At 35.8% G+C, this 14,248-nt stretch overlaps 1 protein-coding gene across 11 annotated transcripts in view; it reads right to left on the bottom strand.

Moving 5' to 3' along the window:
* The window catches only part of PTPN4 (protein tyrosine phosphatase non-receptor type 4), a 217,266-nt gene that overhangs the window by 123,198 nt on the left and 79,820 nt on the right, over positions 1-14,248 (bottom strand). For all 11 annotated transcript variants that reach the window (XM_058715513.1, XM_058715518.1, XM_058715517.1 and 8 more), the window contains one exon: positions 951-1,058. In XM_058715513.1, coding sequence (XP_058571496.1) covers positions 951-1,058 — 108 coding nt within the window. The remainder of the gene's footprint in view (positions 1-950; positions 1,059-14,248) is intronic.

Below are 14,248 nucleotides of genomic sequence, written 5' to 3'. Positions count from 1 at the left end.
GACTATGAGAGAACAAGAGTAAGACATGGAGAGAAACTGTACTTTTCACATAAGAGTTATTTGTATTTTCTATAGCCATTCTATTAACATTCCTTTATAAACCAATTTCTAAAGCACTGAACCAGAGACCCATTTGTCCAGCCTCCAAATTTTTCTAAACTATAGATATAAAAGGTCTCTTTCAAAACAGTCACTCTCCTGTACTAATCAAATGAGTATCATTATTCTTTTGTAAAAGACCCTATCTGTATAAGCATATAACTTTTCATAGAATTCGATATTTCTGTTATTCATCACATGCTATCTTCTATTTCTATAATGTGATTTTTTCCAACAAGAAGAATCATGATTGCAACTATTAAAGAATTAGTAACAATCTAAGTAACTTAATGTCCAAGTAACTGTAGAGCTCTGAAATTTAATCTCTATCTCATTTGGGCGGGTCTCCTTTGAATCTTCCTACTTGGAAAATTTACATTTAACAAATTAAGAAATTTGTTAGAAACAGACTGCCATGAATACCACAAAAAACTAATTTCACTTTAATGGAGGCTAATTTATATTAAGACTAAGATACATTAACATTCAAAAATATTTTTATCTTACTTCAATATTTTAATACTGCATTAATATTTTAAACTTTATGCCCAATTTTCTCTCAGTCAAGTAGCATGAATTAGATTTACAGTTGAGTTGTGTGAGATAAATAAACTGGCACTAGATTTATAGACTGACTTATAATTATGAAAACCTTTAGGAAAAAACTTTATTAATTAAAACACCAAGAAAATGAGGAACAAAGGCAGAAGAATTAGCTCTAATCATTCCAATTGAATTCTTAAAACTTTAACTCACTAATCAGATTAGTAAACATTATAAATCAAAAATTCCTTATATTATGAACAGAGAGAAAAACTGAAATGAAATAAAAGAGAACAGCTTAAACTTACTGGGTTGTCTGTGGAATCGTCAGCCAACTGTAAACCAAAATAATCGCGCTCAGTCAAATCAAGATGCTTGAAGACTATATCCAACAAAACTTGCCCCTGATCATGTTTCTAGAAGAAAAGGAAGGGAAATCAACACTGATAGGCAATATACTTTCACATTTTTGAGCTCCTGAATTTTTATTCTCTTCTATTAAATTGGCAACTATTCCCACACCAATGACTTGATTGAGAATAAAGACTTCACATGTTACATAATACTTAAAAAACAGTCTGATTGGGGTCCCTTACAGGCTCAGTTGGAAGAGCATGTAACTCTTGATCCCCTGATCATTAGTTTGAGCCCCACATTGGGTGTAGAGATTACTAAAAAATAAATAAACAAACAAAAAAAATACTCTTGACTTTTGTTCAGAAGGCTCAAAGAGCATATAAAAATATGATGACATTAAAGAAAACCTCTGATTGAAATGGCTTCTGCTTTCAAACTAGTGTCATGGGATTTTGGTAATTTTATACTGTTGCCACATTAACTCACATATATATCTTTATCATTTGCCCTATTGGCTTTTTTCTGATTTTTTAAATTTTTTTTTTTTTTTTCAACGTTTTTTAATTCATTTTTGGGACAGAGAGAGACAGAGCATGAACGGGGGAGGGGCAGAGAGAGAGGGAGACACAGAATCGGAAACAGGCTCCAGGCTCCGAGCCATCAGCCCAGAGCCTGACGCGGGGCTCGAACTCACGGACCGCGAGATCGTGACCTGGCTGAAGTCGGACGCTTAACCGACGGCGCCACCCAGGCGCCCCTGATTTTTTAAATGTTTGTTTATTTTTGAGAGAGAGAGACACAGCGTGAGTACAGAAGGGGCAGAGAGACGGAGACACAGAATCCAAAGCAGGCTCCAGGCTCTAGGCTCTGAGCTGTCAGCACAGAGCCTGACACGGGCTCAAACCCACGAACCACGAGATCAGACCTGAGCCAAAGTCCGACGCTCAACCGACTGAGCCACCCAGGCGCCCCTTGTCTTACTGTTTTTATTCTTCCATTTAAATTAGGACTAGAAAGTGACACATTTAACTAAATAAAATTTAGTATTTCTGCATGTAAAATAAAGTCATCAAAAAGCCCCAATAATGATGAAAATTATTTGTAGCAAACTGATAAATAATATTTTAATTATCAAGTATTCAGAAAACTTTAGAAAAATACCTCCTTTTAACCTCACATTAATTCTATCATGTAGGCATCATTTATTATCCTGCTGTTTTAGTAAAAGCAAGTATAACTTCCCTAAGTTCCACAGTTACTAAGTTGTAGAACAAAGGGCATGACTAGGTAATTTCCTAAAAAAAGAAATGTAATTTGTATTTAAGTGATGAATCGCTAAATTCTACACCTGAAATGAGTATTACACTGTTTGTTAACTAACTAGAATTTAAATAAAAACTTGGGGGAAAGATGTAACCAATAAGTAAAAACATGGAGAAATAATCAACACATCTGGTAATAAAAGCAATCAAAAGTGGAAAACTATAATGCCATGCCATGAGCAAACAACAATCCAAAAAATCCAATGAGTAAGATAAAAACTACTTATTGCTGCTAATATTATAGATAGATATAATGTGTTGGGAAAGCAATCTGAAAACACTAAGAGCAGTAACAATATTGACTACTTTTGGCATTCTAACCTTAGTGACAAATAATTAAATCCCGGATTATGACGAAACAGCTATACATACCACTATGTTCACTACAGTTTTATTTATATAAGACAAATATTAGAAAAAACATGTTAGTAAATAGTGGTATACCTTACCACTATTTTTTCCTCTCACTAGCTATAGCGGTTTGGAAGCTTCCGGCTACATATTAGAATCAAAACTCAGAGCCAAAACAATGAGGACATGTACGCTTTCAAATAATAGAAAATAAAGAGTACAACAGACTCCAGAGCTGGCTAATTCAAGCAGATGAAAGATATAATCAATCACCAGGTTTCTTTCCATCTCTCTTATCTGCATTCCTGGTATTAACTGTCTTTGTAGGCTGTTACCAAGATGGTCATAGCAATATCAAAATTCATACCAATACATGACAATGTTGAAAAGAACAACCTTCTTAGTAAGGTTACTTTACAAAGAGCTATCCTTCATGTCTTATTGGCCAGACTGGGTCAAAAAGCTATTTGCAAAACTTGTAAATGGCAGAATGTATGTGCTTCAAGTAGTGACTCACAATGGTGGCTGCTATTTAAATAATAAAAATATTTTTTATACTGATACAACTCACCTCCCCAACCCCTCTCCCATTCTCATTAAATTGGTCCAGGATGGAGATCAAGCATTACCCACCTTTTTTTTTTAGGTTTTATTTATGAGAGGAAGAGGGAGAGAGTGAGCGAGCAGGGGAGCGCAGAGGGAGAAGGACAGAAGAGAATCCCAAGCAGGCCCTGCACTGTCAGTCCCCAGTGTAAAGCTTGAAGCCACAAACCATGAGATTGTGATCTGAGCCTGAAAACCAAGATTCGGACGCTTAACCAACTGAGCCACCCAAACGCCCTAAGCATTAGTCATTTTAAAAAGCTACTAAGGTGAGGGGCGCCTGGGTGGCTCAGTCGGTTAAGCGTCCGACTTTGGCTCAGGTCATGATCTCACGGTCGTGCGTTCCAGCCCTGCATCGGGCTCTGTACTGACAGCTCAGAGCCTGGAGCCTGTTTCAGATTCTGTGTCTCCCTCTCTCTCTGCCCCTCCCCCACTCGAGATCTGTCTGCCTCTACCTCAAAAATAAATAAACATTAAAAAAAAATTTTTTTAAAGAAATTCTGTTTAACTTTTTGAGGTACCACCAAACTCCTTTCCACAGCAGCTGTAGCATTTCACATTCCCACTAACAATGCATGAAGGTTCCAATTTCTCTAAATCCTTGCCAACATTTGTTATTTTCTATTCTTTTGATTGAAGCCATCCAAGTAGGTATGAGGTAGTACTTCAATATGGTCTTGATCTACATTTCCATAATATCTAACGATGTTGAGCATTTTTTCCATGTGCTTATTGGCCATCTGAACATCTTTGAAGAAACGTCTAATCAAGTTCTTTGCCCATTTTAAAAACTGGCTTGATAACCTTTCTGTTGAGTTTTAGAAGTTCTTTTTATATTCTGGATGCTAGAGCTCTTCTGGATGTATAATATACAAATATTTTTTCCCATTTGTAGGTGTCTTTTCACTTTCTTGATCATAAACTTGGATACACAAAGTTTTAAATTTCTGTGAAGCCATATTTATTATTTCTTTTGATATTATATCTATGAATTACTTGCCAGGTCCAAGGTCATGAAGAATTACCTATATATTTTCTTCTAAAAGATTTATGGTTTTAGCTCTTAACATGTAGTCTTTTCAGTCTCTTGAAGCTTATTTTTCTGTATGGTAGGTATATATATATATACCTAGGTAGGGGTGCAGCTTATTTCTTCTACATGTGGGTATCCAGTTGTCTAAGCACCATTTGTTGAAGAAACTATTCTTTCCTCACTGAATCTATCTTGGTAACTTTGTCAAAAAACTGTTGACCACAGATGTACGGAATTATTTCCAAATGTATAGGTTATTTTCTACTCTCAGTCATCAGTTTTGTTTTCATCTCCCATATACTATATAGACTTAGTTCTGAAGAATCCTACAATCCAGAAATGCCAATAGTCGCTGATGAAAACAGGCCAAGAAAACCTGCTTGCTCTAGCCAAATGACCAGGAAAAGAAGGGTTTCTAGCAGCACAGAAACCTTACTGACAATGCCAACTCTACTCCTGCCAAACCCAATGGGAAAAAAACAGAGCCCATCTCCAGTAGTGCCATGGAAATCAAGTTGGGAACTAGAGTTCCATGTGCCTCCTGGTACTAGCAGGGAGCCAGTGGGAAGCCTGTTCTACCTCTGCCAACCAAAAGCCAAGTTCCAAAACACAGTTAGCCCTTAGTAGTGGTAACAGCAGAAGCTGAGTGTGTTAGTGAACTTCCATTTCAGCCTTATGGTAACAGGCAGTGTTTAGCTTCCCCCACTGTTACGGTGACAGCAGAAGGTGAGAGGGAAGCCTGGATTTCCACTACCACACCATCCAGCTATAGCAGGTGGCATCTATCAAACAGAAAGCAGGAGGAGGTAACTAGGAAAAAGAACAGTTAAATCGTGAAATAACAGATACCCATGATAAGCTGCATATAAAACTGACCAAAATTAAAAGAGCAAAAGGTTTTAAAATTCAGCTACAGTGTGGAATACATGCATGGCTTTCAATTAGGTCTCTGGATAAGATACACACAAAGAAGAATAAAGTAATTACACAAAGGTTCTAGAAACTAAATTATCATTAGGACAACCCACAAAAGCAGGCCAGGACCTGTATACTACCAAGGTGACTCCTTGCAATAAAGAAGATCGAATACAATCTAGAGTCTCACAAAATATTCCCCAAAATGTCTAGAATACTACCTAAAATCACTCATCATACAAAGAACTAGGGAAATCTCAACGAGAATGAGAAAAAGCAATCAACAGATGCCAACAATGACATGACTCAGATGTTGGAATTACCTGACAAGGATTTTGAAGTAGCCAACTTACAAACATTTCAATGAGCCATTATGAATGCTGTCAAAAACAAAGAAAGAAAAAGAAAATGAAAAGAAAGGGGCACCTAGGTGGCTCAGTCAGTTAAGCATCCAACTTTTGATCTCAGCTCAGGTCATGATCTCATGGTTTGTGAGATCGAGCCCCTCGTTTGGCTCTGCATGACAGCACAGAGCCTGCCTGAGATTCTCTCTCTCTCTCCCTCTCTCTCTCTCAAAATAAATAAATAAACTCAAAAAAATTTAATTAGAATATTTCTGCAAAGAAATAGAAGATATACAAGAACCAATGGAAATTCTGTAACTTAAAAATATAAAGACTTGATGTGCTCAGTAGGAGAATAAAGATGATAAAGAAAAGAATCAGTGAATTTCAAGACAGATGAATAGAAATTACCCAATGTAAACAACAAAAAGAAAATAAACTGTAAGAAAGAAAATGACCAGCCCTTCAGAGGCATGTGAGACAATGGAAAAAAATATAACAGTCTTGTCCCTGGAGTCCCTAAAAGAGAAGATAGTTTTGGGATAATAAAATATTTGAGGAAATGCTAGCTAAAATTTTCACAAATTCGGCAAGAAGTGAAAACACAGACTCAAGAATCCAAGTGAATCCCAAGGAAAACGGTTCCAAACAAATACACCCTGAGACACATCATAATCAAACTACTGAAAACAAAAGATAAAAGAAAAAAATCTTGAAAGCAATATTTACCTATACAAAGTGACAATTCAAATTAGGATAGATTTCTCATCTGCAACCACAAGGCCATAAGGAAGTTGTACATAATATTTTCCACGTGCTAAAAGAAAACAGCTATCAACACAAAATTCTTTAGTAAAAGAAAATATTGTATAGGAATGAAAGATAAATAACATTCTCAGAAAAAGGAAAATTTAAGAGAATTTATCACCAATAGTTCATCACTAAAGGAATACCTAAAAGTAGTTCTCCAACCGGAAAGGAAACAGTAACAGGAAGAAATATGGAAAAATAGAAAAGAAAAAAGAATAATAGAGTGGGAGAAACTGGGAAAAATATAAAAGCCTATGCTTCTCTTTAGGATTAAATTATATTTGATGGCTAAAAGAAAACATTGTAACTTTATCTGACATGCTGCCCAATGTACATAGAGAAAAAAAATTAACACAATTGAAAGGGGGAAAAGTAAAGGCCCCTAAAGGCAGGTAGTTTCTATACTTCATTCAAGGTAGTAAAATATTGTTGCCAATATACAGTTGACTCTTGAACAACGGGGATTAGGGGTGCCAATCTCCACTCCTGTCCCACAGGTGAAAATCTGCATATAACTCTCAACTCCCCAAATCTTAACTGGTGACTGGAAGCCTTACTTACTGATAACAAAAAAAAGTCAATTAACGTCTATTTTGTGTGTCATGTGTGTTATATACTGTATTCTTATAATAAGCTAGAGAAAAGAAAATATTAAGTTATTAAGAAAATCATAAGGTCGGCACCTGAGCAGCTGACTCTTGATTTTGGCTCAGGTCATGATCCCAGGGGCCCCACATCAGGCTCTGCACTGAGCATGGGGCTTGCTCAAGATTCTCTTTCTCACTCTCTCTCCTTCTGCCCCTCTCCCCTGCTTTCACTCTTTCTCTCCCTCTAAAAATAAAGAAAATTTAAAAGAAGAAAAAGAAAATCATAAGAAAAAGAAAATAACATTTATGGTACTATGCCATATTTATCAGGAAAAAATCTGCACATAAATAGACCCATGCAGTTCAAACTCATGTTGTTCAAATCTCAATTATACTACCATAATTGGTATGTAAAAAATGTAATACCAAGAGCAATAATCATCAAAAACAGCCATGCAAAAAGATACTTTCAAAAACACTAAAAACGAAATTCTAAAAAACGTTTACATAACCTATTAGGCAAGAAAAAAAATGAAAAGCATAATAAACAGAAGCCAAGTAATAAAATGGCAAACCTAAGCTCTAACACACAAATAATTACATGAAAGTACATGGTCTAAATAGATGAATAAAAAGGCAGAGTAGGGGGAAAAACCATGATCTATTATCTACAACAAATTTACTTCAAATATAATGATATATGTAAATTGCAAACAAAGGGACTGAAAAAGATGTATCATGCAAACATTAATTTTAAAAACTATACTTGAAAGCAAAAAATTTTACTAGGGGAAAGAAAAGAACATTACAAAATATTTATGCACAAAAAAACACAGCTGGAACACAAATGAAACAAAAATAGAACGGGAAGAAAATCAGAAAATAGAAAAAGCACAAATATAACTGCCAGTGTCTAAAATTTATCAATTGTAGAATTATTAATAGAAAATTAGCAAGAATATAGAATTCAACAAGACATCAACTAACAACATCTACATGGGACACTCTATTCAACACCAGAATACTCATTCTTTTTGACTGTCCATGGAATATTCCTAAGACAGGCCATATCCTAGGTCATTAAATAAACCTTACCAAATTGAAAACTAAAATCAGTGCTCTATAACCATAATAAAATTAGAGCAGAAAACAGTAACAAAGTTAAAAATTAGAAACTAAACACTTGGAAAATAACTCATTTTTAAATACTCCACAGGATAAAGAGGACTCAGTAAAATAAAAAAAATACAATAAACTGGAAAAAAGAAAATTCAATATATTAAAATTTGACTACAGAATATAGCTAAAGCTGTGCTGAAAAGAGGATTTATGACCTAAAAGTTTACTTTAGAAAAAAAGGAAAGGTCTCCAGTCAATAGCCTGAACTCCTAACAAAAACTAGAAAAAGCAAAATAAATAGAAGGAAAGGAGTAAAATACAGGTAAGACCAGAAATCGATGGAAATCTGGTTCTTTGAAAAGATCAAGAAACTTGAAAAACTTCTAGCAAGAGTATAAAGAAAAAAAGAGAGAACACACAAATTACCAATTACAGAATTAAAAGCAAGGATGTCACTGCACCCTCCAAAAACATCTACAAGGTAAGTAAATAGAAGAAACATATCTATACACAGACATTTCACAATTTGGGTGAAATAAATGATTTCCTCAAAAAATAAAACTCTACTAATATTTACCTAATATGAAATACTTTGAATAGCTCTACAATTATTTTTTCAATGAAACTGTACTTAAAAAAAACAAACAACAACAAAAAAAACCCACCTCCCCTAAATTGAAATCTCCTGGGCCTAATGATTTCACTGGAGAATTAATTCTAAGAAATATTTAAATAAGACTTAAGAACAAGTCTACTCAACCTACCTCCAGAATATCAACTCACTCTATGAAACTAGTATACCCAGATATCAAAGCCAAAGTACAAAAAAAGAAAACTACAAATATTTCTCATGAACATAAATGCAAAATTCCTCAAAGAAATATTAGTAAATGGAATTAAGCAATCCTCAAAAGAATTATACATGATGAACAAGTGAGGTCTTCCAGAGACACAAGTGTGGTTCAATGCTGAAAATCAATCAGGTAATGATGTCCTGAAAGCAATTCCCTTGGCCTACTCCCCAGCAAAACAACTACTGCTAAGGAAAACAAGCAAAAATACAACCCCAACAATTTAAAGCCTCCGGAAATTGTGGTAAGAACATAGAACAAATGAAACAGCATTTATTCAAAAAACTATACTAAGTCTTGGTAAAGATGGTCAGTCTGTGGCACTTGAGCCATGATCTACTCTCTCTCTCTTCCTCCTAGGCTAATGGTAAGCAAGCTCTACTCCAGGATGGCCAAGAAGAGGAAAATCCCTCTACCCTTAGATCATAGTCAAGGCATACAGAATCTGTACAGAAGGGGCAGGCTGCCAGCATTCTCAGGCATCTCAACTGTGTTTCAGATTTTAAAACACAGGATGGTGTGGCCAAGAAGCTGGAAGCCTCCACCCAGCCCTCACTCATAGAGCAGAGACTGGTCTCAATCACAGAAAGCAAAAAATACTGAAGCCATGAAGCAGATGGGATTGCCCAGGGTCAGAAGAAAGAGTAAAGAAACAGCTGATGGAGAACCTTGACAGGTACCAAAATCCCCAGCAGGCAGAACAGTGACTGCCAAAGAAGGTAATAAAAACATATTTGGTTAAGTGACTACATAAATGATAGAATGGCCTTCAGAAAATAATTTAAAGTTTATATGGCTTTTACATATGTCACTTAGCAGGCATTCCTGGTCCTTCAGAGGTTTTTCTTTTTTTTGTTTTTTGTTTGTTTGTTTACTTCATAAGAGGACCAGCTAAACAAGACATCTGAGGAAATCTCTAAAGCACAAGGGACAGTGCATCCTGCATAGATACTAACTTACTGGAAACAGTTCCTTTAAAGATGAAGAAACTGTTCCTGAGGCTCCTGGGTGGCTCAGTCGGTTGAGTCTCTGACTTTGGCTCAGGTCATGATCTCACAGTTGCTGAGTTCGAACCCCATGTTGGGCTCTGTGCTGACAGCCCAGAGCCTGGAGCCTGCTTCAGATTCTCTCCTGTGTCTCCTTCTCTCTTTGTCCCTCCCCTGCTCATGCTTTGTCTCTGTCTCTGTCTCTCTCTCTGTCTCTCTCTCTCTCAAAAAAAAATAAACATTAAGGAAAAAAGAACTAAAAAAAAAAGGCAAAAAAAGAAACTGTTCCTAACAGAACTTAAGTAGGTTTATTACCAGAAATTTAAGTTGATAACAACTGCCAGGCAAAACTGAGATTCCTGTTGGCAGGCCAAGCACAAGGACAGATGTGTTAGACAAGTTTATAAGAAATACCAAGCAGCAGCACTATAAAACCTATGGCAGAGAAAAATACTCTGTAGGGTAGTACAGTAAAACGGAAACAACAGTCAAGCCAAGTCCTTACTTGGCTAGTTAGTATGTAGTCTTGGGTGAATTTTGTTCTAACTAAGCCAGTTTCATCTACTCAAAACCTACGGGGATAGACTAGTTCATGTGTGTTTTGAGGTGGCAAAGGTGAGATTTGGGCTTCCTGCTTCAACCATAGGAAATGTAACTGGTCTACTACATCTACCCACCCACACATATACATGTGTGTATGTGTATCTTTGTGGCAGAAAAAAACCCAAAAGTATTTCATACTTTAAAACGACTGAAAACAACTAGAGTAGATGATCTCTGAGGTCCCTCGTTTCTAAGGATGCTTTCCTGAACGTGGAAAAAAGAAATGTTTACACATAAGAAAAAAGGCAATTATGTAACAGTTAATGCACGTTAGAGACACTAAAGGGCTGGAGAAAAGAGTTACTTTCATAATGTTTAGGCCAAAGGCATATAATGTGTCTTAACAGTGACTGAAATCCTTCAGATCCCTCTTAGAGTATGGACTTTGATTATATCCCTGGATGGAACATACACAACAGGAACAGATTTTCATTAGGAGTCTAAAGTGAGGAAAGGTTCTTAACAGACAACATAAACGTTAAGAGATAACATAAACACATGGGTTTTGAAAAGAAAAGGAGGTAACTTATTGGTGGACAACGTAAAATTTAGTAGTGGCTTAAAGGAGTGACAATAGCTTCTTTTTTCTGCCTGGAACTAATTTATAAAACAGGAGAAGGGGAAACAAATATTATGGTACTCCAAATATAAACTACACCTTCTAGAGTTTAAAAAAACTGCATTTTTTTCTATACGAAAGTCAGAGAAAGGTTCTGCATAAAGAAAAATAATCCAAACAGAGTTATGGCTAGCAAAGTTAGTAATGACTGATAACAACAGTGATAGCCAAAGCTTACTGACTACTTGCTATGTCTGACACTTGTAAATGAACATGTAATAATTCACTTCATTATCGTGAGAACCTCTGAGGTAGGTCCTGTTAAGACTCTTTAGGAGTGCCTGGCTGGCTCAGTTGAAGAGTGGGCAACTGTTGATCTCCGGGTTGTGAGTTTGAGCCCCCATGGTGGGTGCAGAAATCACTTAAATCCTAAAAAAGACTCTTTAAAGATGAAGAAACTGAGGCAGAGAAAATAAACATAGATTTGCAAAGATCACACAGGTAGTAAGTAGTGGAATTTACATTCTACCCCAGATTATCTGGCTCAAGAGTCCATGCTTACAGCCACCATAAAATACTTTGTTTCATAGAATAATTTTGCCATTATCAACAATGGAAGACTACTTATACTTAGTCTCCTCAGCTGAAAGGAATATTTTTTAAGCTGGGTACACACAATTGCTTTGTATAACCCATATAAAAATACCAACTTTCCTTTCCAGCAATATGGCAGAGTAGAAAATCTAAGAACTCTCTGCCACAAAATCCCTAGAGATGCTGGTAAAAATGCAATAAACATTCTTTTAATTGTATTGCTGGGTTGAAAAGAAGCCTACAGCAAGAAAAAAGAAGGAAATATAAAACTTAAGAACTGTGCTAGGACTGCCATGGAAAGGCTTCTTAAGGAATAAGCAGTCTAAGTTCACATACAAGTGAGACAATCTGAGTAGGAGATGGGCTCAAATAAGGTGAGATACAGGACTAAGACTTTTTCACTGAAACTCCCAACTCAGATGGTGACATTATTTTTTTTTAAGTTTATTTATTTATTTTGAGAGACAGTGTGTGCGTACAAGTGGGGAGGAGAAGAGCGGAGGAGACAGAGAGAGAGACAATCCCAAGCAGGCTCTGCACTGTCAGTATGGAGCCCAACACAAGGCTCAATCCCATGAACTGTGAGATCAGGACCTGAACTGAAATCAAGAGTCAGACACTTAACCAACTGAGACACCCAGGCGCTCTCGGATGGTAACATTATTAACGAAAGGCAGATTAGTGGGGGACAAAATCCTCCCACCAGCCCAGGATAAAACGAAAGAAGTTTTTCTGCCTCTACCTGGGATCCAGATGAAGTGGAAAAGTTTCCCCTGAAAATTATTCACAACCACAAGGTTGCCCTCACAAGGGTCTAATGTTTGAGTTTATACTGTCTATTGCTTAAAGAACCCCAATGGTGAATAATTATGATCAAATATTAGTTCTGGGTAAAAACAAAACATCCCTCAAGGAATGCATCCTTAACCCAGACTACAAACAATTCTCAGGGATAATGCTTATCTGAAGACAAGGTCACAATTCAAAATTATAAAACACCGGTGGAATCAAGACAAAAGTCATGAAAGCTAATTACATTCTTTTAAAAACTTCAAATAATAGAGCCATAAAGACCATAAACTTAATGATTAAAAGTATTAAAAATATAGGGGCACCTGGGTGGCTCAGTCAGTTAAGTGTCCAACTCTTACCTTTGGCTCAGGTCACGATCTCATTCATGGTTGTGAGATTAGAGCCCCATGTCAGGCTCTGCACTAAGCTCCAGAGCCTGCTTGGGATTCTCTCCTCTCTCACTCCTGCCCCTCCTCCAGTCATAGTCGATCTCTCTCAAAATAAATAACACCCCAAATTACTTAGAGATGGGTTAAAAAATGTTAACAACACACAAGCCTCTGACAAAACTGAATTAAGAATTAAAAACAAAAAATTAACAAGAACCACATATAGAGCATATGGATCTAAAACAATGAAAGAAAATCAGTAAGCTGTTTAAAATTTCACACATAAAAGGCACAAATAGCATTACCAAATCTGTGAAGTTCTAACCTTCAAAGAATACAAAATCTCCATCTACCTAAACTTTTCCAATGAATAGAAAAGCAGAGAATGTTACTTACTCTGATGATTCTACTTTAAAAGGCAATAATAACAGTAAAAGAACATATGAAAGTGAATCACATTAATGAATAGAAATGCAAAAATCTCAAATAAAATACTAGCAAACTGAATTTTGGCATCACGACAAAAAATGATTCGAAGATTTTGTGGAGGATTTAATATTACAAAAGCTATAGATAGAATTAATAATTTAGTATTAACAGAATAAAGGAGAAAAGGCATACAAATACCTCCTCATTCAAATGGGGAAAAAATGAAGTAAAACCACATAAACAAATTTTGCAGTAACAAAACACAAAGAAGGGCATTAGAGAACTATAAAGGGAGTCAATTCAAAAAGAAAAGATAATATTTGTAAATATTTACTCACCCAACAAAGGAGCACCTAAATATATAAAGCAAATACTAACAGACAGGGAAAAATTGACAATAACATAATAAGAGTAGGTAACTTTAATATCCCACTTACATCAAAAGACTGCTCAATTAGACAGAAAATCATAAAGAAAAGACTGACCTTAAACAACACATTAGACCAGATTAACTCAATAGATATATACAGAACATTTCATCCAAAGGCTGCAGAATACACCTTCTTTTCAAGTGCACATGGGACATTCTCTAGGATAACTCACATGTTGGCCCACAAAACAAGTCTCAATAAATACAAGAAGACTAAAATTATACCAAGGATCTTTTCTAACCACAACAGAAGACTAGAAATCAATTACAAGAAGGAAACAGGAAAAAAATACAAACATGGGTAGACTAAACAACATGCTACTAAACACACAATGGGTCAACAAAGAAACCAAAAAAGAAATTTAAAAAATACCTTCAGAGAAATGAAAATGGAAACACAACTTTCCAAAATCTATGGGATGCACAAAAGCAGTTCTAAGAGGGAAGTTCATGGTGATGCAGGCCTACCTAAAGAAATGAGAAAAATCCCAGATACACAACTTAATTTTACACCTAAACAAACCAGAAAAAG

Source organism: Neofelis nebulosa, chromosome 2 (assembly GCF_028018385.1).
Source record: "Neofelis nebulosa isolate mNeoNeb1 chromosome 2, mNeoNeb1.pri, whole genome shotgun sequence".
NCBI lineage: Eukaryota > Metazoa > Chordata > Mammalia > Carnivora > Felidae > Neofelis > Neofelis nebulosa.
Note: the sequence above shows the minus strand (reverse complement) of the source record. Positions and strands in the feature narration are given on the sequence as shown.